Source organism: Cinclus cinclus, chromosome 1 (assembly GCF_963662255.1).
Source record: "Cinclus cinclus chromosome 1, bCinCin1.1, whole genome shotgun sequence".
Lineage (NCBI taxonomy): Eukaryota > Metazoa > Chordata > Aves > Passeriformes > Cinclidae > Cinclus > Cinclus cinclus.
The window spans coordinates 69,472,667-69,497,806 of record NC_085046.1 but is presented as its reverse complement, the minus strand read 5'-3'; the positions used below and the strand labels follow the sequence as shown (position 1 = coordinate 69,497,806).

Below are 25,140 nucleotides of genomic sequence, written 5' to 3'. Positions count from 1 at the left end.
GTCACACACAACCAGGCAAAACAGTAACTAATCAGACCTTTTAGAGCTGCCTAACCCACTTTCTGTCTTTATTATGAAACTAAGATTTGGTCAACTGAGGTCAAGTTGTGCACTTAACACAGCTTCCATTATAGTCAGTGAACTCTGTAACAGAGAGTAAAGTCAAAATATAAACAGAGAACATTTCTGCAGCAGCTCTGGGCTGGGATTAACTTGGATCACCTAGTCTTCTGCTTTTAATGAAATTCTCTCCCTTGTATTTTCTTGTTTGGAAGAGAGTCCAAAGTTATCTCATGCTAATTTAGTTAGGCAGTGCCCTCCAGGGATGTCACAGGCCTCCATGACCTCTCTAGAGAGACTCGGCAAAGGGATGAGGAGAATTAAACATTCCTGAGAAATTGCAAAGCAGGAGCCCCCAGAGATTTCACATAGAAATGAGCTCCAGACTAGCTGCCAGAGACCCAAGTCACCTTTTCAGCACTTCCTTGACATGTCTCTGCCAGTCCCATCTGGCTTGATTCAGGGGGTCAGCATGGGGACTGAGAGGTGGCAGCTAGAGAGGGCAGGATTCGAGGGAGGTCTGAATACAGTAGTCTCAGGCTTTAGATGCTTCTCCAAGATGTGCAACACGATGGTTTGATTTCCTTTCCTTCCCACGTGGTCTCATGCTTTGCTATTTTCTTTGTGCTGAAAAGGGGAAGGATACTAAGTGAGGAGGTTTAATAACAAGTTTAGTTACTATTTCACCATGTGATGCAACAGTTTGTTTCATACCTGGTTTTACAACTACCTCTTGGGTCAAATGCAGAAAAGACTGTGGCATCAGAGAGCTACTTATGGTGTCATGAACTACACACCCCACTTTCCTCTCTTTTATGTTGGTAGGCTGTAGAAATTAATGAAATTGATTTCACATGAAGCCAGAGTTAGCCACGGTTTGCAGAATGGAATATTTCTCTGGGAAAATATTCAAAGAGTTAATTTACAAGTTTCCTTCAATTATTTTGCAAAAAGGTAAAAAATAAATTTTCTGAAGTTTAAGCAAGAGAGAAAAAGACACCACTGTAACTTAGTTATTGGTATCTTGATCACCTGAGTAGTTATCTCACTTATTTCTGGAATCATAACAAAAAATGTGCACTATCTCAAGAAATGTCTATTTTGTTGCATTTTGGAGAATGTAATCTAACAATGATTTCTGTGTGATCTCATTGTTACATTCCCTTGCTCCTTTAATTTGTCTTTAATTAGTCCACAGCTAGACAGTGTTAAGGTAGAATGTTTGAATTCCCACCTTTCATTATAAAAGTGCAAAGTCAAATCTAATTATATAACAAATAATGCACTTCATCATGAAATGTCTGTGCTACCCTTAACTTTCTTGCAGTACTCTAGTTGCATAAATATTATGACTCCAGCTTCATAGACAGCAGAATTTGGGCTGTAAGATTAAATGATTTAGTGAAGGTCCCAAAGAAAGTCATTAACACTGCTGAGATTGAGACGCTGCTCATCATTTAGTTGGACAAAACTGAAACCAATAAGCAGGCTGGAGCTAAAGCTGGATTCTTGTAATTAGAATATGGTTTATGGTATAGCTACTACAAAAAATATATAGAACAGAGAATTGTGTTCACATGAAATATATTACAGCAGTTGAGTTATAAATCTCTGAGGAGAAGAAGAATAAAAAAAAAAAAAAAGAATGAGACTTGCATATGGAAACCAGCATATAAGGGATGATGGTGTCATTGTGGTGATAAATCCATTGCATTCTGCAATGACTCATGCCTGTGCCACTGCCTGAGAACAGACCTTTGGCCCTCACCAAGTAATGCGTGTGGGAACGTCGTTCCCGGTGTCTGACCTGCGGGAGGTATTCCAGCCGTAATGGCAGGATACCTCGTGTGTGCGGAGTCTCGTTCATGTCCACTGAGGAGGGAGGGCCCTTAATTTGTCTTGATGTGATATGAGCAATGACTTCTGACATGCATGTAGCAGAGATTTATTGCAAGCAAAAGTTGAAGTGTGATAATGCTACTGGGGTATTCTGTAATAATATGGTAAAACACTTGTCATCACTTCATCTCAGGCAGTGAAAGTCAATTGTATATGCTACACAGAGACAGATAAAAAACATAAGTATACTTAAAACTTCATATGGTTTGCATTTTTCGTAACAGCTCTCCTGACTCTAATATAAGACAGGTTTTAATTTTGTTTTGGGTAAGTGGATGTGCTTACAGTCTCACACCCACAATTCCATGGCTTTAAATAGAATCGCTCCCAGGGTGCATGAAAGAACACATGCTGTTATGTGAAGGATTTATCCAGGATGCCAGGATTGTATTTATTGCTGGGAACAAACTGAATAAAATTTTCTATTCCATTCTGACACTAGCCCATGGAGAGCAGACGTATCTATGGTTTCAGTGCAGATCCTTCCCTTTCCCTGACGCAGGATTTGGTGGGACTGACTGTCATTGCAGGAACAGTAATTACTAATGACGGTGGAATCAGAATGGACAGAGCAAGCCAAGGGAAGGTCAATGCAAAATGCCCTCCAAATGTTTTTTTTTTTGAGCATGCTCGAAAGTAACCTTCACATTGCCTTTTTTCATCTGCGCTGCGCAGCCAGACTTCTAAAACACATCCTTTGGTTTCTGGGATCATTTTGCTGTTGCTGTTTTCTAGCTGAGATTTCCATGCATCAGTTTGGGATGGCAGAGACCATGAGCTGGTACCCAACCCTGAGCACAGAGGAACTCAGTCAGAGCAACTGTAGTGTTGACTCTGTGGCAGCAAGTCTGTGAGGCAGATTCTTCTGTCCCAGGGCTTGGGTTAAAACTGCCAGACTCTTTGCATAAGCTGCTATATCACGTGGTGGTCGTTTTGGGTACTGTTGGCCTAAAATTGAACTTGTGACATGAGGTAAAAATAAAAAAGAAAATAAATCCCTCTGTATTGCATTACCGGGTCCCCGAGGCATCAAAGTCATGTGCTTGTCTCAGTCTGTACTCGGCCAAGAGAATTTAGCATCAAATTCTAAAATGTTGTCACCTGAAATGTTCTGGTAAAGGAAAAGAAAAAAATCCATTGTACCAGGAATGACATTACTTTAGCATCCTTTTTCTCTTTTTTTCAGGTGACTTCTTGCTTTTTATCATTAGTAAAACAGTGCCTGATGTGCAATTTTATCACCGTCTCATAAATAACAATGACTTAATGGTGGAAATCTTTCTTCCAACTCCCGTGCACTGAAAACTGCAATAAAATCAAAAAGTGAAGTTCAGTGTTGTGTTTAAGATAATAGGCTCTTTATTTACACAGATTATTCAGACAAGTATTCTAATTTTATTATTCTGAAATTAAATTATTATTAAATTATTAATTATTATTCTTTATTATTTATTAATTAATTATTAATTATAAGTTATTATAAATTATTCTAAATTATTCTAATTTACCCAATCAATACCGTTTTTCTCAAGACGAGTAAATTAACATTTCAGTTCAATTATTTTAGATTAATATTCAGGAATGTAACATCTTTGAAAACTCTTAGCAGTCTGAGGAGAAAACGCATGAAGTTCAGAAGTATGAAGCAAGAGCTCTGGAAATTTGAGGGGGAAATTTAAATTATGAAATAATTTTCAGGTTAATTTTATGTTATTAACTGACTATTTCTCCCTGCAATTTTTTTTCAGTAGCACTGTTGGTAAGTTTTATCTCAGTGCTCCTGCTTTGTTACTCTTACTGTCTTAAAGGATTGCTCTTCTTCCTTCCCAATTATATCCTCAAACATGTATAAACTTCATGAAGTGCTGCTTTATTATCTCTGAGCCTATCTGCCTGTGCTCTGGCAGTTGTCTGCTGCTCTTAGCAATTTCTTTACAGTACAACGAGTGGTTTAACCTGAGTCAGGACCCGTTACTGGACAGGCACTGGGCAGACCTACAAACCTAGAGAAGTTAGCAAGCTGCAGAGGCAGTTTTGACAGATGTGAGGAAAGGAAAAGAAGATTTGGAGAGAGAAAATAATTTTCTGAGTTGTAGTATGGATAACAGCATTTTTGTTTCTGTGGAGATCAGTAGTACTTTGGCCCATACATCATGCTGCTCCTCTGACCTCCATCAAAAGGAGCACGAGTCAGCTTGTGCTTGCTTAGCTATAAGTGTTTAAGCAATCCAGGAAAGAAACAGGAGGTAAACAGGTGTTAGAAGCAGGAACCAGGATCTTTTCATAGTCAAATGTTGCACTGTAAACACTTTGTGATCAATATCTACATTGTGATCATTACTCTGAGGCTGATAGTTTTGCTCCAGTGAACATGCCAGTGCTTGGCTTAAAAGCCTCGTGTGTTTTCTTGTGGTTAGATCATGGCCCCAACCAGCCCTTCCTGGCACGGGTCCCTAAGACTTCTCTGCCCTCACCGCAACCTGGGTACAACCCTTTACTTTAGCGGTGAGTAATCCTGTCAAATGGGAGTCTGCCTCTTTGTGAAGAGGTATTTTGTCTTACATTCATATAAAAATAGCAGGGAAAATTAATTCTGGAAGGGTAAAAAGGGAGGGGAAAGCGGGTCAAATATCTTTCCGAATTGTCTGCTAGGTGGAGCCTGGGAAACATGTATTTGTTCTATAGTCCTGTCTATGCAATTCAAATCTGAGTGGTTAAAACTCTCACATACTTTCTGCAATTCAGATTTTTCTTTTCTTTCCCCCCCCCCTCTTTAGCTTTGAATTTCTTTTCCTTTTCTCTTAAACAGAATTTAAGGAAGCAATTTGTTAGCAATTGCGACAATATCCTCCAAAATTAAAATGAAAGAAACAGAGCATATGTGCATCCTTTCTGTATTTTTTCATTAATTTACTTTGTGTCACACATGTCTCTTCCAATCTAACCATTTCAAGAATAAACAAACCATTGTGGACCTAAAACTCTGTTCAAAAATTTTTGGCAGGAAAAAAGGACTATATTAATTTTCATTGTTGGTTGAGGTTTCCCAACGAGCAGCTTTACTGTTTCGTTTTTGCCTCCAGCTAGCAACTAAAGATCAGTTATAAAACTGTATACAAATACTTCCACATATTGAAAGAACAATATTTTGACATTCAGTGACACAAGGGGAAAAAAAAGGAGCAATCTAGTTTTTGATAACACAATGAGAACTTTGTGTTCACCCGAGGTCTATGTGAGAAACATCATGTTGCGTTAACAGGGAAGGTTGACCTTTAAGTTTTATCTGGATTATAATTCTTGTGGTTTTTATTAATAGAACTGCCTACTAAAGTTTCACGAGTCCTCCCTGAGATCTGTAAAACAATTGGCCTATCTACTTACTAGAGAGAAGTTAGACAGTATTTCCTAGTATTTCCTACAGATGTGAGGGCTTTTGTTTCAAAAGACATTGATATTGTTTTCATTTGAGATGGCCCACGAAGATTATCAGGTATTTTATTATCTTAGTAACTTTATAATTGTTGGATTATTATCTTTCAATGTATCAACTATACTCTTTCAACTTGAAAGGAAAAATAATGGACCTGAACACAGTTCTGCTCTCTGAATAAGTTCACCTCTAGAGCCAACACCTAGGATTTGACTAAATCAGCAAGCATGCTTCAAATTGCTTCTGTGGAAATTTCTCAACTGTAACTTGGAAAATTTCTGAGAAAGTTTATAAAATGAGTCTCTATCTCATACCATCTCCTGGGAGACTTGTTGTTTGTTTACTTTCTTGGGATTCTTAAGGTAAATCTTCCATTGTTTCTTATCAAATGATTTTTTTTCTCTCACAGGAAAATATTTTCATCCCAAATTTATTCACATTTTATATATATATATTTTTTTTTGTGTCAGCGATGTCTATGGCTTGCAAATGTCACTCTTCTGAATGGAAGCAGCTGCCATGTCATAAATACTCAATGTCTCCTCTGCATGAGCAGAAAAGACGCAGCTGAGGAAAAAACTTTGTACACAGACTTTGGAGCCCTTATGTTCAGCATTACACAGTTAAGGAAGAGGCATATCAAAATATATTTAAACTGATGAGATCTGATATATAGTTGAATGGTGTTCAGAAGGGTTTTTCCATGAATGGAGGTTCCTTGGGCAAGAGATCCTGCACCAACACTGTGATTTTTGGTAATCTGACAAAACAGTATGATGATTCTTTAGAGGAAATGAAGAGGCATGTGTCCTGCCGTTCTTGGGAAGTACCTCTTTTGCTGGAGGTTTTGAGAAAGGGTTGAGCATGTGAAAAGTCACCAGTTGCAATGATAGACAATGACTTTAATCCTGAACTTATGTTTGTCTTTTAAATACAAATTGTGACAGCACTGTAAGATTCTTACTTATTGGGTGTGCACCCTTGCTTTTTAAGTAGCTGAGCAAGAAGGGTTGTAATTTAGGGGGAAAAAAGCATAGTAGTACATTGATTGTGCATACTCCCATATTCCTGCTGTCACTGGCTTCTTGGGAGTATCGGCATGCCTGGCAGCACATCCCTGTGGTTTTCTTTGGCAAGAGTCCCCCTGCTGTGCTTGCCTTGACCTATAACATTGTCAGAAACAAGTACTAAAGCAATAGTCATTACTCTAGACTGAACTCCCATTGTGGCAGGGAGCATGGGATCATGCCCAACACTTTGTGTGTTGCCTGTCAGACAGGGGCAGCTTACAATTTACTCTGATCACAACACTTTTGTGCTGCACTTCAGCTCCACTGGTGTTTTTTAGCAGTGTGTGCTGTGCCCCTGCTGTGTGCAAAACATGTGTAAGGAGATTCCACCCCCCCACACACCCTGCCGTGTATGATATGTAAGTCTCACTGTGTCTTTATATAATCTTATATAACACACTCTGATGCCTACCAGGTACACCCAGGACACACCTACTCTTTTAACAGTTGCAGAAGTCAATCAGATGTGAGTGACTCAATGTAGCACCTTTTTCTTCCTCCTCTGCCCCTCCAAAAGTGAGTAAATAGATAAACTGGGAGTTGGTTTGGGTTCAGAGCTCTGAGTCAATGTCCCGTCTCACTTTTCTAAGGCACTATCATCAATTGTGGTCAGTTCTGCAGCAGCTTGAGAAACCACAGCCAGTCAGCTGGGTTGTGTCAGGAGGAGCCGGGTGATGGCATCTGGAACTGCTTCGCATCCCAGGCAGGCAGGAAGTGCGTGGGCACAACATCTCCACACGTCGCTCAGCACGGGAGATGCCAAGCAGCCTCTATCAATGCCAGTGCAGTTGAGCTGGGACAATGCAGAGAGGGAAGTGGTACAATAGCCCTGTCTTCTGTGGCACAGATGGAGCAGTCCCTCACGATGCGCACAGGAACAGCAGTCATGCCAGGCCTTTGTGCTCGTCATATGGGCAGAAGGCTCTCCTTTGCTCCCACATCCCTGTAAAGGCTCATCATACTTTGGCCCAAAGTGCTCAATTCTCCTTCTCAGTGGTGACCCCAACAGGATAGCTATGTTTGGGATCACTAGAGTACCATATCCAACCCACTGAATGCTTCTGCCCACTTCTACACAATAGAGTATGGAGTACCGTAAAGACAGAATTTCTATAAATGGCAATAATGTACTGTTGGGTCTCTCCAGGTGGTGATGTTTTCTTACACAGTCAGAAATTGATTGTTGACAGCCTTGAGGTAACCCATTCCTTCCACAGTGATAAGTAAGTAGAGCTAGACATTCACCAGCGTCTGCTTCTTTGCTTCTGAAACTCACAGACAATGCACCATGCATCAGGCTGCAACTATCTGTTCCATCTCCTAAAGTAAACACTACTGATTTGGTTTGATTGTTTTTTTCTCCATGTGTGCCAAATACTAAGCCAGAATTTCTCTTCATAACACCTAGAAATATGTATGGAAGTGGTTTTTCTTTTACAGTATAGCTCTTGGTAAAAACTGTTATGTAGCAGTGCAGGGCAACAGTAATTAGTACCAACAGGAACATTTCCTGTTTATCCCATTTTGGGACCTGTTCAGTCATATCTATTTTGGGTCTTGAACTGGATGAGATGGATGAAAAGGCTTTATACTTATTCTTTTGAAAAAAAAAAGTGTTTTATTTCTAGAGCTGTATCATCAGCTGTACTTTAAGATCTTAAAAGGTTGGATTTATTTTTGCTCTTGAATAGGAAGATACCTGGTTATGAGCCCATTTTAACTGTACATAGTGCAAGAGCAGACACTGAAACAAAAGTCTCAAATATATGGAGTTAAACATAACCTCAGCTACCGGGTCTTTGTTATCCATGGATGACAACCCAATTAATAAATGTTTTCTTACTGGGATGCTAGACTGAAAGTTAATGGTGAAACACATCTACAGCATACTCTAGATTCTCAAGACAAGCAGGCACATCACAAGCGTAGTGGCAGTGGCATGCATAAAATTTATCTGTATGGGGGTTTTGTCAGCCAAACTTGGGTTTTCCCATTTACTAGCCCAGGTGCAAACACTCCATAAGCAAAGAAATTTGGGCAGGGAGAAGACTCGGTCGTGTTTTGGGTACATTGCTTGAAAATGGTGCCTACTACTGGCAGGGATTTATATACAGAAAAGGGTAGAGGGAAAAGATGAAAGGGAAAAGATTTTGGCACAGGCTGGAGTTCAGGCATGCAGAACAGATATCCTAGTCCACATAATCATAAAAGTGTGTCTGCTTGCTAGACTAGCTACATGTCTCCTGTTGGGTTTCTGTCTTTAAAAGTAAATGACAAAGAAGTGCCTTTAGGCTTTGTGACTTGCTAGACCAGAGCCAAAAAGAATTCAAATATGAAAAATAGGTTTTGTCACTTTTGCCATTAAGGGAAGAGTCTTACTCTAAGAGACACAAAGCCTGAATTGTGTCCGTGGTAGTTTTCTCCTCCTTTTCAACATCTACCCATATTTTGTTATCTGGACTGAGCAAAAAATTAGGGAGAGGGTGGCAGAACTGAACACAAGTAATTTCTTTACTTGCTCTAAGCCCATCCAAAAGAGCCTTTACAAAGAAATACCGGAAAATTCACAATTCTCAGTTCCTGCACCAGAAAAAAATCCTAAAATATACGACCTTGTGATGGTTAAAAGATAGCCAAGAGCCAAAGCTGGGCTATGTTTTTATCCCAGTTCAGCCATGTCATGGGTCATGTGGTTCAGCATGTGAACAGGAAGGTGAGAATGGGTGAACTTTTGCCTCAGTTGTGCAGTCCATCAGAGAATAAATGGAGCAAATCACTCTGCAGCTGGATCAGGAGGTGAATGGCTGAATACCTCTCACACAGAGGCCTTTGTGTTCTGGACATGATCTAGCATTATGATGGGATGCACTAGTCTGAGGCTTTGTAGCAATTACTAACCCATTATCACGCTAGAACATGAGATCATTTATCTTCTAATTCAGAGTGTCACCTGTTCTTCATTTGCCAGTCAATAACCATTAATTACTTTCAGTGGAAATTTAAACAAAGCTTTTCCCCTCTGTTAAAACCAGTAAGCCATTCAGTAATGACAAATAAAACCGGAGCTCTATCACCCCCTTTCCTCTCGTTCTCAGCCTTGAATCAAGGTACAATATGAATTCTTAGAGGAAATGCCTAGAAAGTCACAGGTCAAGGACCTTTATTACTCTGATGTGAGGAGAATCACATTCCTGGCACTTGATATAAGGAAAGGATGTAGCTCCTGCCTGTACATGGATGTCTTATTGGTTGTCATGGACTGTACCTGAGGAAATATAATTTTAACTGTGCAATTCATTCAATGTTTTTTTCTCTCTTCTGGCTTGCCGTGGCATTTTTTTACAGACTGTTCATGCAGACCCATTCAAAGTAACAGCATTTGGTCACCTTCCTCAAAACAAAACAGAGACTTATTTTGTAATTATTAGCATGTTAATTTTTTTCATACCTGATTGGATTGAGGTAACTCTAAGTGCCAACAATTGTGAATGCCAGGAAAAATTAAAGAACCCACAGTGATAGATTCTCACATAACCATTTATCTAAACATTCTTTCCTGGTAGGATTTGAAGCAAAAATCTCTTTTAGTAACTCTGTCTGCATTGTTTGATCATTTCTAAGTTGATCCTGTTGAAATTTACTGCAGTTTAAGTCACATTGCTAAGACAGTGATTGCTTGCTTTTTGAAATGGTAGACAAGAATTGATAAATCCAAATTCATAAAACCTCATTGGCCCACTGTCAAAGGCTGTTTTTTTTTGTTAGTATTTTGCACTGCCTCCTTCAGTGTAGGGTGTGTTTTAGAGTAAAGAGAAACTTTCAGCTCTATTTCATATGACTATGAAAAGTAATGCATAAATACTTTGAATACTCGCTGGATTGTTGAATGACTTGGCACAAGTGCCTGCACTGAAACTGTGTCAAAGGAATTACAATACTGAGTTGTTTAAAAGTGGAAGCATGGCAAAAAATTGTTGGAAGTCTGATCCTGCTTCTGCTTGCGTATATTAATATTGTTTTACCAACAGTCATAGTAAATAGCAGGTGCTTATGCTAAATTGCATATTCGGTCAACCAGTGTAGCATTTTTGGGTAAGGGGGGGGATTTTTACCAATAAATGGGGTTTTGTTGTCGCATCTCTCTCCAAGGTAACTGGTGCTAAAGTGTCAAGGCAAGAAAAGAGGTTCATTATGTAAGGCAACCATCCACCAAAGTTGGGAGGAGAACCACTGCCCCTGACTAATAGTGGAAATCCTTATTTGCCCAAATAGTGCCCTCTCATGCAAAGAAGTGTGTTGTTTTCAGCTAGACTGCTTAAGGAAGCCTGAAGGTCTGTGAAATCAGGGACTAGGCTGGGAGAACCGAAACTCTCAGCCACTTATTTTAGATACTCTTGTTACCTTTTTGTGCAGCTGCTGCTACTGTGAGTCTTGCAAGCTTGTTCAGTCATGAAGAAACTGGAGTTGGTGATTTACAGTGACCTCTCAAATCAGCAGGGAAACCCCAGTGTTCCAAAAACACTCATATGAGAGATACAAGTTAAGACATCTCCTCCCCACAAGATGATTTTCATCAGCCAGTTGGGTATTTCTGCGTCATTGACTAGGATGTTCAATCCTGGAAAGGAAAAATGAAGTTGCTGCCATTGTCCTGCCCAGCAGGTCATCTCCCTAAAGCACAATTTATAATTTATGTCAAGGACTTACACAGCAGTTGCCCAAAACTGAGCCTTCCATGCACATTCAAGAAGTAAAAAGGTTCAAAAGGAACATGTTAATAAAATCTTGTCAAAACTTTGGAAGATGCATAAAACAATAACTGTAAAGAAAAATGAATCATACCTAGAACCATTTAAGTGGAATGTATTACCTTGCTATGCAGGACACTGATTTGTTGAGAATAGAGAGGAAAAACTGAATATTTCAGGTAGTATTTACCAAGAGAAACTGAGCTATCCCAAAGCTTTTATTAATCTGATTTGCAGAGTATCCAGTGCCATCAAGGGACCTACTAAAGATGTTTTCTTTAAAGCTGATGCGAAGAGGTCAATGCAAATAGCATCGTGGATTACAATGTGAGAGTATGACAGTCCTTTTTACCATATGGAGAGAGAGTTGAATTATTTTGTTTCCCTTTTCTGGTTATTTATTAAACTAGGAACACGCCATGCAGGTATTCCCTTTTCCTCTCCAAAGAAATGAAGCATTTGCATAATTTGATTTATCGAAAGTAATAATTATTCTATACACCTACAGCTCCTATGCAGTCAAACAGTCCAGTCACTAGAGCACTGCCTTGCACATCAGAAAATTGAAATGTACCTGCTGTGATATCTCAGACAAGTCACACATGTCTTTGAATACCTCTTTTCCATCTGCTTTCTGGCTTTCATGCTGACTTAGGTGGCCAGCCCTCTGAGATGGTGCCCACCCATAATTACTTGTTTGTGGGAGAGGACTCTGTGAAAGACATTTCTGTGGGAATTAAAAGCTGGTCCCATGAAATGCAAACATGTTGACAATCCAATGAAATTTTGCTTCAAAAGACACTGCACAACTCTTGCTGCACAAACAGTCCTCTGAAACTGATGTTAGTGGCTATGTCACTTTTCCACCAGGATTTTCTGTGTTCCCATGTCAAAAGTTTCTTCTACAGTACTTTAATATGTAACATTCAACACTTATTCAGCAGGGAAACCGGATTAACTTGGTTAAGTACCTTTCTAAATACTCACTCTTAATTAAAATCTCATCTTAGGCAAAGCAAATGTGGCCGAAGAAACAGCGAAAAGTATCCATATTTTTATGCTTCAATGTGTTTGAAATCATTCTGTAGCAGACAGACAGCAGCATTCTGGACTGAAACATTACAAAATTTTGCTCTTTTCCCCATATCAATGTCAATTCATGCAGCGCTTTAAACAAGTGAATCCATGCTCATGAGTACTAAACCAAGTCTCAGTGCTCAAAAGTAAACATATTAATGTCTCCCCTGCAGAAACTCCCATATCAATGTCAATTCATGCAGCGCTTTAAACAAGTGAATCCATGCTCATGAGTACTAAACCAAGTCTCAGTGCTCAAAAGTAAACATATTAATGTCTCCCCTGCAGAAACTCCCACTGTGAAACAAATTGAAAATCAAATACGGCATTGTTTTCTGTAATAAGAAATAATTGAACTCTTTTCAGAGTTGCACTGAACTGGTTAATAGCCACTGTGTAAAGAAAGTGCTAATTTCCCCAGCTTGGGTTATGTGTGTGTACGTGCAGTTATTTCCAAATCAGAAACGCGGTAATACAATACCGTGTGCCAAAGAGGCCGCTTACATGCACACTGAATCTGACTTTGTTTATCTTTCTGCAGGCCATGTGGTTGATGTTGCAAACGGATGAGCCTGAGGACTTTGTCATAGCCACTGGGGAGGTCCACAGTGTCCGTGAATTTGTGGAGAAGTCATTTAAGCACATTGGGAAAACGATTGTGTAAGTATGAGGATGAGAAGGTAGCCACAGGTTGAACATTTCTAGCCTCTCACATTTGCTGTGACAGAACAGAGTACTTTTTGTCTACATTCTTCATTTCCCACCCTCCTCATTTTCTATTTGAGACCATCCATGCATGAATTACTGCCACAGCAGATATGTCTAGTGTTGCCCTCTAGATCATAAGTTAAAAAGGTAGGTGGGTTAATGTTAGTTTTTTTATCAAAGTCTTCATTTTTTGTTGTCCCTGTCTTGGGGTAGGGAAGCCCCTCCAGAGATGTTAGTAGCAGGGTGCTGATCATCACCCTCCTGCAAGAAGGGCTGTCCTGGTTTGAAAGACAGGTGTTTGCTGAGGAAAGCAGAAGCCTCCCTTTGAACTGAAAAATGTGATCCTTCCTTCCTACAGATTATTATGATTTTGAAATTAAGGGAGCTCTCAGGCAAAGATATGGGGATAGGAATAACAGTTCTTTACCAGTATATCTAACAAGACAAACAAGAACAACAACAGCTATGAAATTACCCACAAACAGAACAGTAACTCAGTCCCAGTGTTTTTTGGCTGCAGGCACCTTTTCCCTGAGCTGCAGTTCCCAGTGCTGGGGGCGGGCAGGTCCCGCAGAGCCGCAGGAGGGCTGGGGGTGATGGCAGAGCTGTCCCAGGGGGAGAGAGAGATGGAGAGAGAGCTCTCCGCTCACGGTGTGGGTCCTGATGCTCAGCAGAGTGCTGGATGGTGGTAGTTCACAGCGAGAAGGCAGCAGGGCAGGGTCCGACAGCAGTGAGGATGGCTCCCGACGCTGGGATGGCAGGGATGGGGCAGAGGCAGTGATCATCCTTCTCGTCAGAACTCCATGGGGGAAATGGGCCGAGCCAGAGCCTTCTGTCTGCTCTTCTGGCTGTTTGGATATTGAGGGGTTTCCCCTCTTCTCTCCCCTCCCCCTTGCCACCAGGGCCCAGTCAACAGGTATCTTAGCATGACAATGGGGAAAATTCCACAGAGGGAAAAGGGAAAGAACTGACCCTCAGCAGGGGCTTTTCTGCCCAGTTCTGTCTTTTGTGCCCCAGATCCCCACAGTCCTGCTCCCATCCTCTGCAGTCTGAAGAGGTGACACCTAGCAGCCCTGTTCTTTCCAGTTGGCAGCCCATCAGCCACACTACAAGGCTTGTGTAGCAAACCATTCTACATTCCTATCAGCTCTTCTCCTACTAAGCCATAGAAATGTTGAGCAGTGGGTGCAGAATGTTTACAATGCATATTCCACATAGTTTGATTGAAAATACAAAATTCCTTCCCAAGGCTGTATAATAAAACCAGGATGGCTTGGTGAGCGCTTTCTGTAATTTATATTTTTATTGTTTATTATTTTTTCAATTTCCCTCCTTCTGTATCTTCTCTGGGCCCCATGCATCAACATACCAATCTCAGCTGGAAAAGGGAGAGGAAAGCCACAGGCTCTTCCATGACGCTAACGCCAGGGCTGTTCCTCAGGCCATCAAAGTCACTTGTGCAGCTGGTGAACTTTTGACAGGGCCAATAAGTTTTACTTGGGAACAAAAACTTGACAAATTCAATAAATATGCAGAAGTGCACAGATATATACAATATTATTTGAACAGCCAGTGGGTGGCTGGGGAGGTAATAACATTTTCTCCTCAATGAGTTCTTAGTCTGGTTTCAATTTTTGGCATCAACTTCCAGAAACAGAAAATCTGATGAGGGAGAGAGAGACCGTATAAATAGTATTTCTGACCCAAAAGCTCCGTTTGGGGAATAAGCTTCTCCCCATGTTTTTTCACATTTCTTCATTGCAAGATGTCCCTGTGATCACACATTGTCCCATATACCTTAACAGTAGTGAGGTTGGAGAGGCTGAAGGGGACATAGTCAGAGCTCTAATAATTGCTTTGTCTTTCTTAATTTTCCTTCTCTTTCTATAGTTTTGTTTTGTGTGTTTATAAGCTAATTCTGCATAGTAAGAATGGATAGGAAAATGCTACGGATTTAACTGAGTAAGAATTGCAGTGATTTTGAGAACTACCATGTCCCTGTCTATTATTATTTGTCTAAGCAACAATGAATGTTTGGTGAACAGCCTTTTCAATTTTTTAAATTTTGATTACCTACAATTAGAGGCTGATATGTAAAGGTCAGTACCTAGCTGAATGTCTTTATTTGCAGATGTTCCCCATATCATTTTTTGTGGTTTCTTTTGATGTCACTATATTTATCCCTTAGTTTAAAACTGAACTCCCTGGTTTGGTGTTAGTCTAAGAAGGCTCAGCATTTCCCAAGAGTGACAAATCATTATGTGTTTTCCAGAAAGCAAATTAAGTCCTCAAGAAAACGTAAAGAAAATAACAAGGGCAGAAATAAAAGTGAAAGTACTTTTATTAATAGCTTCTATTATATAGGGGATATCAAAAGATTACTTTAGATTTTGTTGTTCCTAACGCTCAAAATTTTGTGTCCTGTTCTTTTAACTTTTTGTTCATATATGGCTCCATATGGTAGACTGTGTATCATTTATGTTGATGTCTAATGCAGTCAGTATTTGCATTATAGCCATCACAATCTGGTCTCTCAGAAGAACTTTACAGTATAACTCCAAATGTGAACTAGAGCAGGTATTTCGTGTGTACAAAGGCATAGTTGCTCTTTTTTATTACTAATCAATAACAGTAATTTGCAAAAATTGTATAAGAACTCATGTGACACGTAGTGACATGGATTTTTAGGAACATGAATTGCTTTAGAAATGGGGGCTTGGGTTTCTAGTTCTCCTGGCTCTTCTGAAGTTTTTCTTTCCTGTGAATAAATTTTTATTCCTTAAGCCATTTACAGGTGATATATAACTAACTATACACATGGGGACTGAGGTGTCATTTTTAAGTGCTAGTGATAATTTTGTTGCTGATCATTTTGACAGTGAACTCTGAATATTTTGCATGTAGCCTGCTCAGATAAACCAGCCATTCTTTCCCCTTGTCCCAAGGTGAGAATAACATTGCAATGCACCCACTACTCATCCTGTAGCCATTGCTCATCTTTGAAATTGCACTAGATGTAAAATATTCCTCAGGATTTGGGAAGTTTTGTTAAGAACCTCCATAGTTTTCCCAGGTGTCAGCCTGACCCATGTTTTTGCAGCACACACAGTCCCTCCTTGGCCAGCTGTCTGGTAACCTCTCTCTGGTACCTTTCTTTGAAAGCCCCAGTGAATTTCTACTCCCACCTCCTCCAGCTTGAATATATCTCCTTCAGGGAGCAGCCTGGCAGAAAAACCCTCCCTTTTAGCATCATGAGACCCCACTGGTGAGTCCCCATTGAGCTGTGACTTTTCAATTTATCAGTCACCTAAGAACCAGTGCATCAGAGTGCAGTGGCTAAACAGGTTCCCACAAGGATATGTGCTTTCTTCCTATTACTGTTCCTCAAAGCTTGGTTGAGTTATCTGAGGTTTCTGGGGGGCTTTTGCAGGATTGCAGGTATTCTGAAATTTTTCAACTTCAGAAACTTACCTGGGAGATTTCTAGCAGCTTTTTCCACTGCTATAAGCAATGGCTTTCCAGTACTGCTGTACAACCTGCCTTTCAAAATTCATGAAATGATGGAATAAATGTCCAGGATAGAAGTCATGGCAAACAAAACTTGGCAGAGCTCATACCACATCTGAGAAAGCTGGGCATGTGTGCAGGGGCTCTTAGCCATCACTACTTTATGCTTTGTCAGGGAAAGTTCCAAATGTAAAACCTTAGCTGTCACATCATGATACTGCAGTGGAGAACAGGAAAAAAGAGATCCTGGCTTCCTCATCAACCAACAAAATATATTGATTTTATTTTTTAAGTTTTTTGTCTTCCTAACAATTCACATTAACTTGTACAGCTGAAAATCCAGGACAGCCTAAAAAGTCTTTCCAAGAACATAACATAATATTCTGTCCTAGCCAGTCATTAGCACATGTCAGGACTACGTTTTCTAGCCAAAACAAGACAGAGAGAAACTTTACTACATTTTTGTAACTAATGAAATGTACAGCTGCAATAAGAATGATTCTCTCTCTGAAATGGACTGTAAAGTGTTCATGCAAGTTTATCTACCTTGTGTAGCTTTTTTCCTCTTACATTTCTTTTTCAAGGGAGAAATTCCAAATTATATTTATGTAGTCCTCTGAATCTTTCAAATTCAGTCCTTTGTACTAACAGGAAAGCCTCAGAGCTATAAATATTTTCCCCTGTAAGGATTACATTTTTTTTTCTTTTACTTTCCCTTCTGCCTATTACTAATTAAGAAGTACTTGGGGGAAACACTTCCCGCCTATAATTTGAGCTACAGCAGGGTAAATGAAACAGGCAAATGCTTGTCTTGACTAATTTTCTGCCATTAATCTTATTAAATTAGAACAGGATTGCAAAGATAGCCTGAAACCACTACAGCATTCAGAGTTCTTTGCAGACTGCTGCAAAGACTCCTGTCTGCAAATGTGGAAACTAAAAAAAAAAAAAAAAAACAAACAAACAAAAAAAAAAACCAAAAACAAAACAAAAAAAAATCCAAAACTGTTCAAGCTGCAGAAAGATTTATTGTGTTTTTTATTGATACAGAAATGAATGCACATTTGATACAGAAATATTCATTGCTTCCAGGATAAGAATTAATTCAGAAAAAAATAATATTTTACCCTAGTCATTTGTTTCTACATACAAATTTTATCTTTACTAACATGCTAGTTGGTCTTATAAAAGGTCAGCCTAAAACAGGGAAGTTTGCAGATCAGCTATAAGGTCTTCTGAGGTGAACTCCTGTGGCCTCTTCAGTGACAGTGAAAGTTGAACTGAGATTGAACTGAGAGAGAAGAGTTTTTCTGGTTTGTTTGTTGGGGTTTTTTTGTTTGTTTGTTTGTTTGCTTTTTTCTTTTTATCTCAAAATGGAAGGCTGGGTTACGGAAACACATGAGATTTGAAGGATTGCTATAAGAATGGAAAGAACGCGGGACATGGAGGAGGAACCATCAGCAGTCATCAGCAAAACAGCTTCTAGTTTCAGATCTGGCTTTTCCCCACCAAAAATTGCTGGATGGCCAGTGCTGTGTGTTGTATTTAAATCAGAAAAGAAAATGAGAAGCTTTCAGATGGAGAGGAACAGAATCTCCTACAGCAAGTGGAGCATTTTGAAGAGAGTTAGTTGAAAGGAGCCGAGCCACGTCAGTGAAGAATGCTGGCCTGGGTGAGCCCTCACAAAAGAGTCCTCACTTTGGACTGCATCAATTTTGTCATTCTCAAAACAGAGTATATATTTCAGAGGGCATTTAACCCACCTCAGCTGGAGAATTAATTATTTCAGCTAAGCAGGCCCTCATTACTTCTTATCGATACAAGGTTTTATTTGCAGGCAGACACAATAACTGTTTCAGCATTGAAATTATGGCCTGAAAATTGTAATAGTCTAATTGTGTGACTACATAAGAGGTATGAGAGTTTCTACAATAGAAAGACTAGTTTAGAATGAAATACGGTGTTTCATGGCAAATTCCATATATCCCACCTCTGAAATTAAATTAAAAGATTTGTCACAAATGCAGTTTGGAAAAATAACTGATTTCAGGTCAGCTGGACATCTTTATTTTTTTCTTTTCTAACCTCCATTAAAGAAAGGATAACTTAAGTTAGAATTTTTAAGCCATTCTGAAAGAAAGAAAAACAATCCATTCTGAAAATGTAAAAGCCTCTATTTTAGACATCATTAAAATAATTTTGTATTAGGCTGACACTAATGGAACTTGCTTGAAACTAAAACTTTTCTTTCCATAATGCTTTGATTTTCACAGAAGCATTAATATTCTTTGAGAAAACAGTTTCTTCCCAACACCACAACACCAACTTTCACAAATTGGAGTGAAGAGACAGAGTTTCAAAAGCTTTCCAATTATCTAGAAAGAAGAAAAAAAAATAAAAACTAAATAGGGAGCCTAGTATGTATTCTTTTTTATCATCTTGTAATATGCAGAGCTGCAATTAAATTTTTTAAATCTGAGCTTTCAGTGCTTGGACTATTTGACTAGTAAAAACAAAAGCCAAAAAAACATCGAATACCTGATTCATCAGAGCTTTTGAAAAAAAAATGCATTCCTTTATAGTAGCATGCTTTTGATTTAAGCACAAGGTCATGGTTAAGCAATCCCTGTATCTATGATTACTTTGATGTGTCAGAGCTGCTGGCAAGGTTGGTGGTTGAGTTGGTGGCAAAGGAGCATGTGAAGAATCATATTTAAAGTTTCCCTACAAAAGATTACTTGCAAAAGATATTAATGATCTGTTATATGGTGTCAGTCTTGCTGTTTATAACGTGCCAGGACAGAGTGAAGTGCTTTGGCTTAATTTTGTGTGTAGCAGAAATCGGGCCACAGATCTGAGAAATCTGCACAAACGATATACAATATTGGCTGTGGAGGAAAAGCAAAACCTTCATACAATTTTACTTTTATTTGATTTACTGTTCAGCTTCAAATGTGAAAATATTTTCTATTGGTATTTGTTTCATTATAAAGGTGACCATGATAGTTTTATTTTTCATGAAGAAGCTGAGCAGCTGTAGCCTCTAGTGGTTTTGATTTTTTTTTTTTTTATGCTATAGGTTCTGTTTCTGTGTAAAGATCAAGTAAGGAGATGAAATGCATATACTTGTTCGGTTTATCTCTGCTTCTGTGAAAATTTTCATTTTTATTTGATTTCTTCACCACCCCAAAAATATATGTACTTTGACTTGTTTCCTCCTCAGTTACAGCCTGACCATTTGGTCCATTGCAGTGCTATTCCCACCCCTCCTCAATTATCCTGGCTTCCCTCTTTCCTTCCCTGCCCACTTCACAACCTATCAGGTGGGTACCCCAGCTTTTCATCCTCATAAAGTCTTCTACACCTGTGGGAGTTTTCATTGCTTGAAGCTTGCTGTCTTACTGAATAGTTATAGGAAATGAAAAATAATTGGAAACTCCAAAAATAAAAAAGCCAAAGAAGCATTCATCAACACTGATAAGTATTGTAAAAATAGTGATATGTTAATGATAATAGATATGAAATTAGCCTTAAATTAAATGCACTCCATCCCAGTGGAAAGTGAAGAACTTTCCAAGTAAGTAAGCCTGCTCGTGCATTTGAATCTTAGTTTTATGGAAAACTGTGAGGTGGCTGATAGTGGAGTCCACCAGAGCTGACCATTGACTATCACCCCCAGCAATCCCCAAGCACCCATCTCCAGCAGAGACATGGAAGTGTAGGTGCAAAGGCCATCACACCTGCTTTGTCAGGAGCAGTTCCGTGGTCTTGCCCATCCTTTTCCAGGTGCAGAACATGCTGACACACGGCTGAGGCCATCAGCATCCCTTGCTTCAGTGGGAGGGTGGAGCTGCGCAGCCTGGGGCAGGCAGTGGCCTCCCTGCAGAGGCTCGAGGAGCAGCATTTTGGGCAAAGCCTGCACCAGGCCAGCAGGTGCCTGCATGGGAGCTCTGGGCTTTGGCACCAGCTGGGCTTGGGGGATCCACTGCCTGTCCTCTATAAATTTAGCCCAGTCCTGAGGAGCCAAGTTTTCTCCAGCCAGGGATCCCTTGTGTTTCCCCCAGGCTGCACAAGGCTGTTTTCATGCCTAGGTGGGCATCTGCCCTGTGGAGCAGAAAGCTGGGTAGTCTTTGGGCTGGAGCTAGCTGAAACCACAGCACAGCACGAGGGGTCCCCGTGCCCCTTCCATCATGCTCGTGCTTCAGGATAATTTGGCATGACATTTTCCAGTTAACAATTCTGACTGCAATTTGACTATAAATTAAGGGTGGTTGTGCTGGGTTTTTTTCCCTTGCCTTGTGGTTTGAGGGAGAGGGGAGAGGGAGTTGGTTGGGAAAATGGATATCTTGGTCCTGGTGTCAGGCTGGTCCTTGCACAGTCCCTTTTATCAGCTGTATGTTGATCCCAGCTGTGAGCATCGAGGTGCCAGGAGTAATTAGAAGTGCAGCTATCAAACGTTACTTTGTTCACAATGAGAAGCACTTCTCTTTTTTTTTCTCCTTGTGAACTTTTCACATTGCTGGGCTGAACAAAACGGGTGGAGATTTCTCCTTAAGCTATTTCTATTGTTATATAACTTTGATAGCGACATTAAGTGAGTCTTTACTGGCTGGGCTGAGCCTTCTGGAGCCTTTTGGGTGTTAAATGGGGTTCTCTGCTCAGTGACCTCCAACAACAGCTGACGTCTCCTGATCTAAGCGCTTCCTGTTGTTTTACTGATGACGGTTAGTTTTCTATTAAGCTCATTTGAGTCCGGCACATTTTTACCCTCTGCCCTTTAAAGGGAGGGACTAATGTTAGTTTTGGCTTCTGAATGAACACTTTGCCGTTCAAGCTCACAACAGAGCAACTGCAAAAAGAAAAACAAAAAAAGAAAGAAAATTTAAATTATAAATCATCTTTAACATCATGGCATGCCCATTAACAGCTGACTTCACTGTCACTATTATCTGCAGGAAATTATTTCAATGTGAAATGTTCCCGGTATCAAGCATCCTACAGGCTTTGCTAATCACTCAAAAGTCATGAGTTGTGTTTAAAAAATTGTGAGATTCAAAAACTTGCATTAATGCATATTTAGTATTTCCTTCTGCCTTTCAGTGTTTAAACCTTCACGGGTACACAGAGGTCACATTTTCAGAGTTTTCTCCTTAGCCCTCAGGGCTAGAAACTCAAAAATGAAGACTGATATTGTCAAAGAATTAAATTCTTCAAGGATCTTGTGTGGGGAGGGAAGCAAGGAGAAATCATATCTGCGACAAAATCCCAAGAGCTGGGAGAAGAATTAGTGAGTGGGAGGCTAGGGATGTTTTTCTTTCCTTGCTGGTGACTGAGGCTAGATAGCCTTAATCACAGTGCTGATTTAATTTATACACATTTTACTTAAATATATATAAAAAAAAAGCTAATTTCACCATCACATTTTTAAGCCAAGCTGGTTCAGAGCCCCATGGTATATACCAAAAAGCAAAATGCAAAGAGGGGAAAAATTTCAATCACAACTCTGGATTTTGTATATTCAGTGGATGAAGTTTGAGGCACCAATGTATGTACCTACATGTGTCATTTGAAGCATTTATTTGGAGTGGGAACATTGTCCCCAGGCTTCCAGGCTGCAGCCTGACCTCCCCAAAGGCAGAGCTGGTCACCCACCAAGCCATTCCTCTTCTGCTGCTCCTGAAACCGGGACAGTCTCTGAGAAAATGGTTCAGAGCTCAACCAGATCACATCAATTACAGCAAATTGCAGGCTGTTCAACACATATGAAACTAATTTGGACCGAAGGAGGTGACTTTTCAGTTCACAGGTAGCAAGTAGAGTTTACAATACATGTATGTGGAGTACCATGCCGAGGCAGGACCGAAAGCCCTAGAACTGTTTTGTTTTTTTCTAGTAAAGCGCAAATTAAATTATGCTGTTTAATACTATTCAAACAGAGCTTCACATCTATAAAATTAACAGATTAAAGAGTTCCTGAAAATATTGGCCAAAATACAAGAATTAAAAATATTTTAAGAGAACAGCTTTGAACCAATCCACAAATGAAAAACCTCACTGTCATATTTATTTGCAGATACATGAGACATTCTGAAATCAGGGCATTTTATTTTCCCTTAGCATTATGTGTTTAATTTGGAAGTCCTGTATTTTAGACCTTCCACTGAATCAAAAACCAAAACAAAGAGACTTCAAAAGCCATTGTTACTCTATTCAAGTCTAAACTCTCCCTTTGTTCCTTTAGCTAATGAGTTTATACTGTCCTGCAGGGAGAATTGACACCAGCCTCAAGTAAATGAAAGCAAGCCAAATGTTGGTAAGATCAGAGCACTAAAGTAATTATGGGTTGATTAAATGTTTATCTTCCTTACAGGTGGGAAGGGAAGAATGAAAATGAAGTGGGACGATGCAAAGAGACTGGCAAGATTCATGTGACAGTCAATCACAAGTACTACAGGCCAACTGAAGTGGTAAGAAAAAGCCCTCACTTGGCTTTGCAAATGAATAATCCGATCACTCAGCCAATAAATTGCTGCATTTGGCCAGCAGTCTGTGAAAACAGCTTAATTGCACTCCCCGCTGCCAGCTTTTAGAGCTCTAAATTAGCCTGCTTGTTGGCCCCTCACAGCCAGCTACCTGGGAAGAAACAAGGAGAAGGCAGGAGGAGTGGCTGACCCTCTCACAGAGACACTGCTCCTCTTTGGTCACCCTCCCTGAGTGGGAGAGGTGGTGCTCAGGGGGCTAAAACATCATATGGGAAACGGGACAAAGTGTAAAACAGCTCCTCGTGAATGGGAATATGGTCATGCCTTCTCCAGCTGCAAGCAGGGAAAGCAGAAGAAGGTGGGCATTGGTGGGCACGATTATAAAGTACCACCTTCTGTGTTTTACAGCAGTGTTTCAGCTCCAGCCACTGAGTATCCCCTGTCCAGCATCCATCTTTGTAACTATGTGTGCTGCAAAATGCTGCTTTAGATGTGCTCATGTGCTTTGCAGGGTCTCACTCAGCAGATGCTCATTTGCAGAACACATCTTTACTCCCAGGAATGCCTCAGTGAAAACTACCAGGGGTGCTAAACCAGCACATGCTGCTGGCAGGACCAAATCCCTAACCCCTTTGCTCCAGTCACCTAATCTGGGAGGAAGAAAAAAACAACAGTATTTCCAGATCAGGCAGAATGGTGGCAATGCATAAAGATGGTACAGGGTGAAGCCTGGATTCTGGCCACAGGGAACAGTAGCCCCAGTTGTGCTATGTGGGAGTGGGTGTGCCCAGGAAAGGGTTCCTCCTCTCCTGGGGAAAGGGACACGAGCCCCACTGACACAGTATTATCTGTCGGTGTGTCTATTCAGAAGAGCTGTGTCATTCAAGCGAGCGGGTGACAAGAGCACCTTTGTGTTGTTGACACAGATTGCCGGTGGGAGTGGGAGGCTGCATGTTTGGAAGTGGGCATGGGGTCTCAAACTGAAATTCAGAGGGGAATAGACACTTTCATGTTATGTTAAAAAGGGCTGGACCTGTGTATCAGAATCAAATGCTAGGAAGTCATTAAGAGCTGTCTGTCATTCTGTGCTGTGGTAAGGTGTCAGGATGATAAGGAGGACAGAGACAAAAGGACTTGCCAAACAGGAAAAGGACACTTGACCCAACAAGTCTGTGCTTTGTGAGACCCACTTTCCTGCTTTGTCATACCTCTTACTAACAAGTACATATTCACTCCTCAAAATTCATGATTAGTATGTAGCTCCTTGGAAGTCTTTGCTGTAGTTTCGGGTTATTCATGTGCTCAGATGTTTTCTTCTGGAGTAGTGCTGCCCATTGTCTTCTTCCTCTCTGTCCCTATTGGTCTCCCGCTGGGAACACATTTTCTGGATTTTAAATTCAACTCATTATACTTACTATTTTGGGACAATGCATAAGCACACACCCCTCAGGAATACTTTTCATTTCTAGTGGTTCCATACACGAGAATAGGGAAGAATTCAAATACAGAGTGGAATGTGGGCTTGAAATAGGACTGTGTAAAACCACAATAGATGTCTGATGTTTATCTGAAATTACCTGGTTTCTCATAGGCTGCCTTCCCTTGAATGAGGGCTCCATCTCTACCTTCCAGTACCCCCATATTGCCTTACTTTTAATGCAGTCCTGACTTGGTTCCTGTGGAACTCAGTAAGGCTGTAAAGCTGCTCAAGCATGATCAAGGTAGGAGCACAAAGTACTTTTGTCTTAAGGAGCATGCAGAGGAGCTACGAGGGAACTCCTCTATGAGGAGATGTGATACCTCTTTTCTGCAATGAGTTTCCTTTTTAGATAATCTCAGGATGGATACCCAGAATCAATTTCTTATGTTTTGTTTTTTTATTCTAATTTGATTTCCATTCCTTGTCAAAGGCAAGCAAACTTGTTTCATTCAGGGAATCACATCTGTGCAATTCAAAAGACCAGACCAAAACCGAATCACAAGAAAGCAAGGAAGGACAATGAAATAACTAAAATGGACTGACAGCACGTGTCCCCTGCTGACACTTGTACCAATACTGCTGAAGGCAAGAAAACCTCAGGTTGACATTTTGGGAGGAGGTTTAGCCAGTTCAGTTAACAGGAATTCTGCTGTTGAATCACAGCTGACAGAAAATC

The 25,140-nt window shown here is 40.2% G+C and overlaps 1 protein-coding gene across 1 annotated transcript in view; it reads left to right on the top strand.

The window, feature by feature from the left end:
• Positions 1-25,140, top strand: part of GMDS (GDP-mannose 4,6-dehydratase) — a 403,847-nt gene that overhangs the window by 309,131 nt on the left and 69,576 nt on the right. Inside the window, exons 8-9 of the mRNA XM_062499387.1 lie at positions 12,829-12,947; positions 22,873-22,969. Of these exons, the coding sequence (XP_062355371.1) occupies positions 12,829-12,947; positions 22,873-22,969 (216 nt within the window). The remainder of the gene's footprint in view (positions 1-12,828; positions 12,948-22,872; positions 22,970-25,140) is intronic.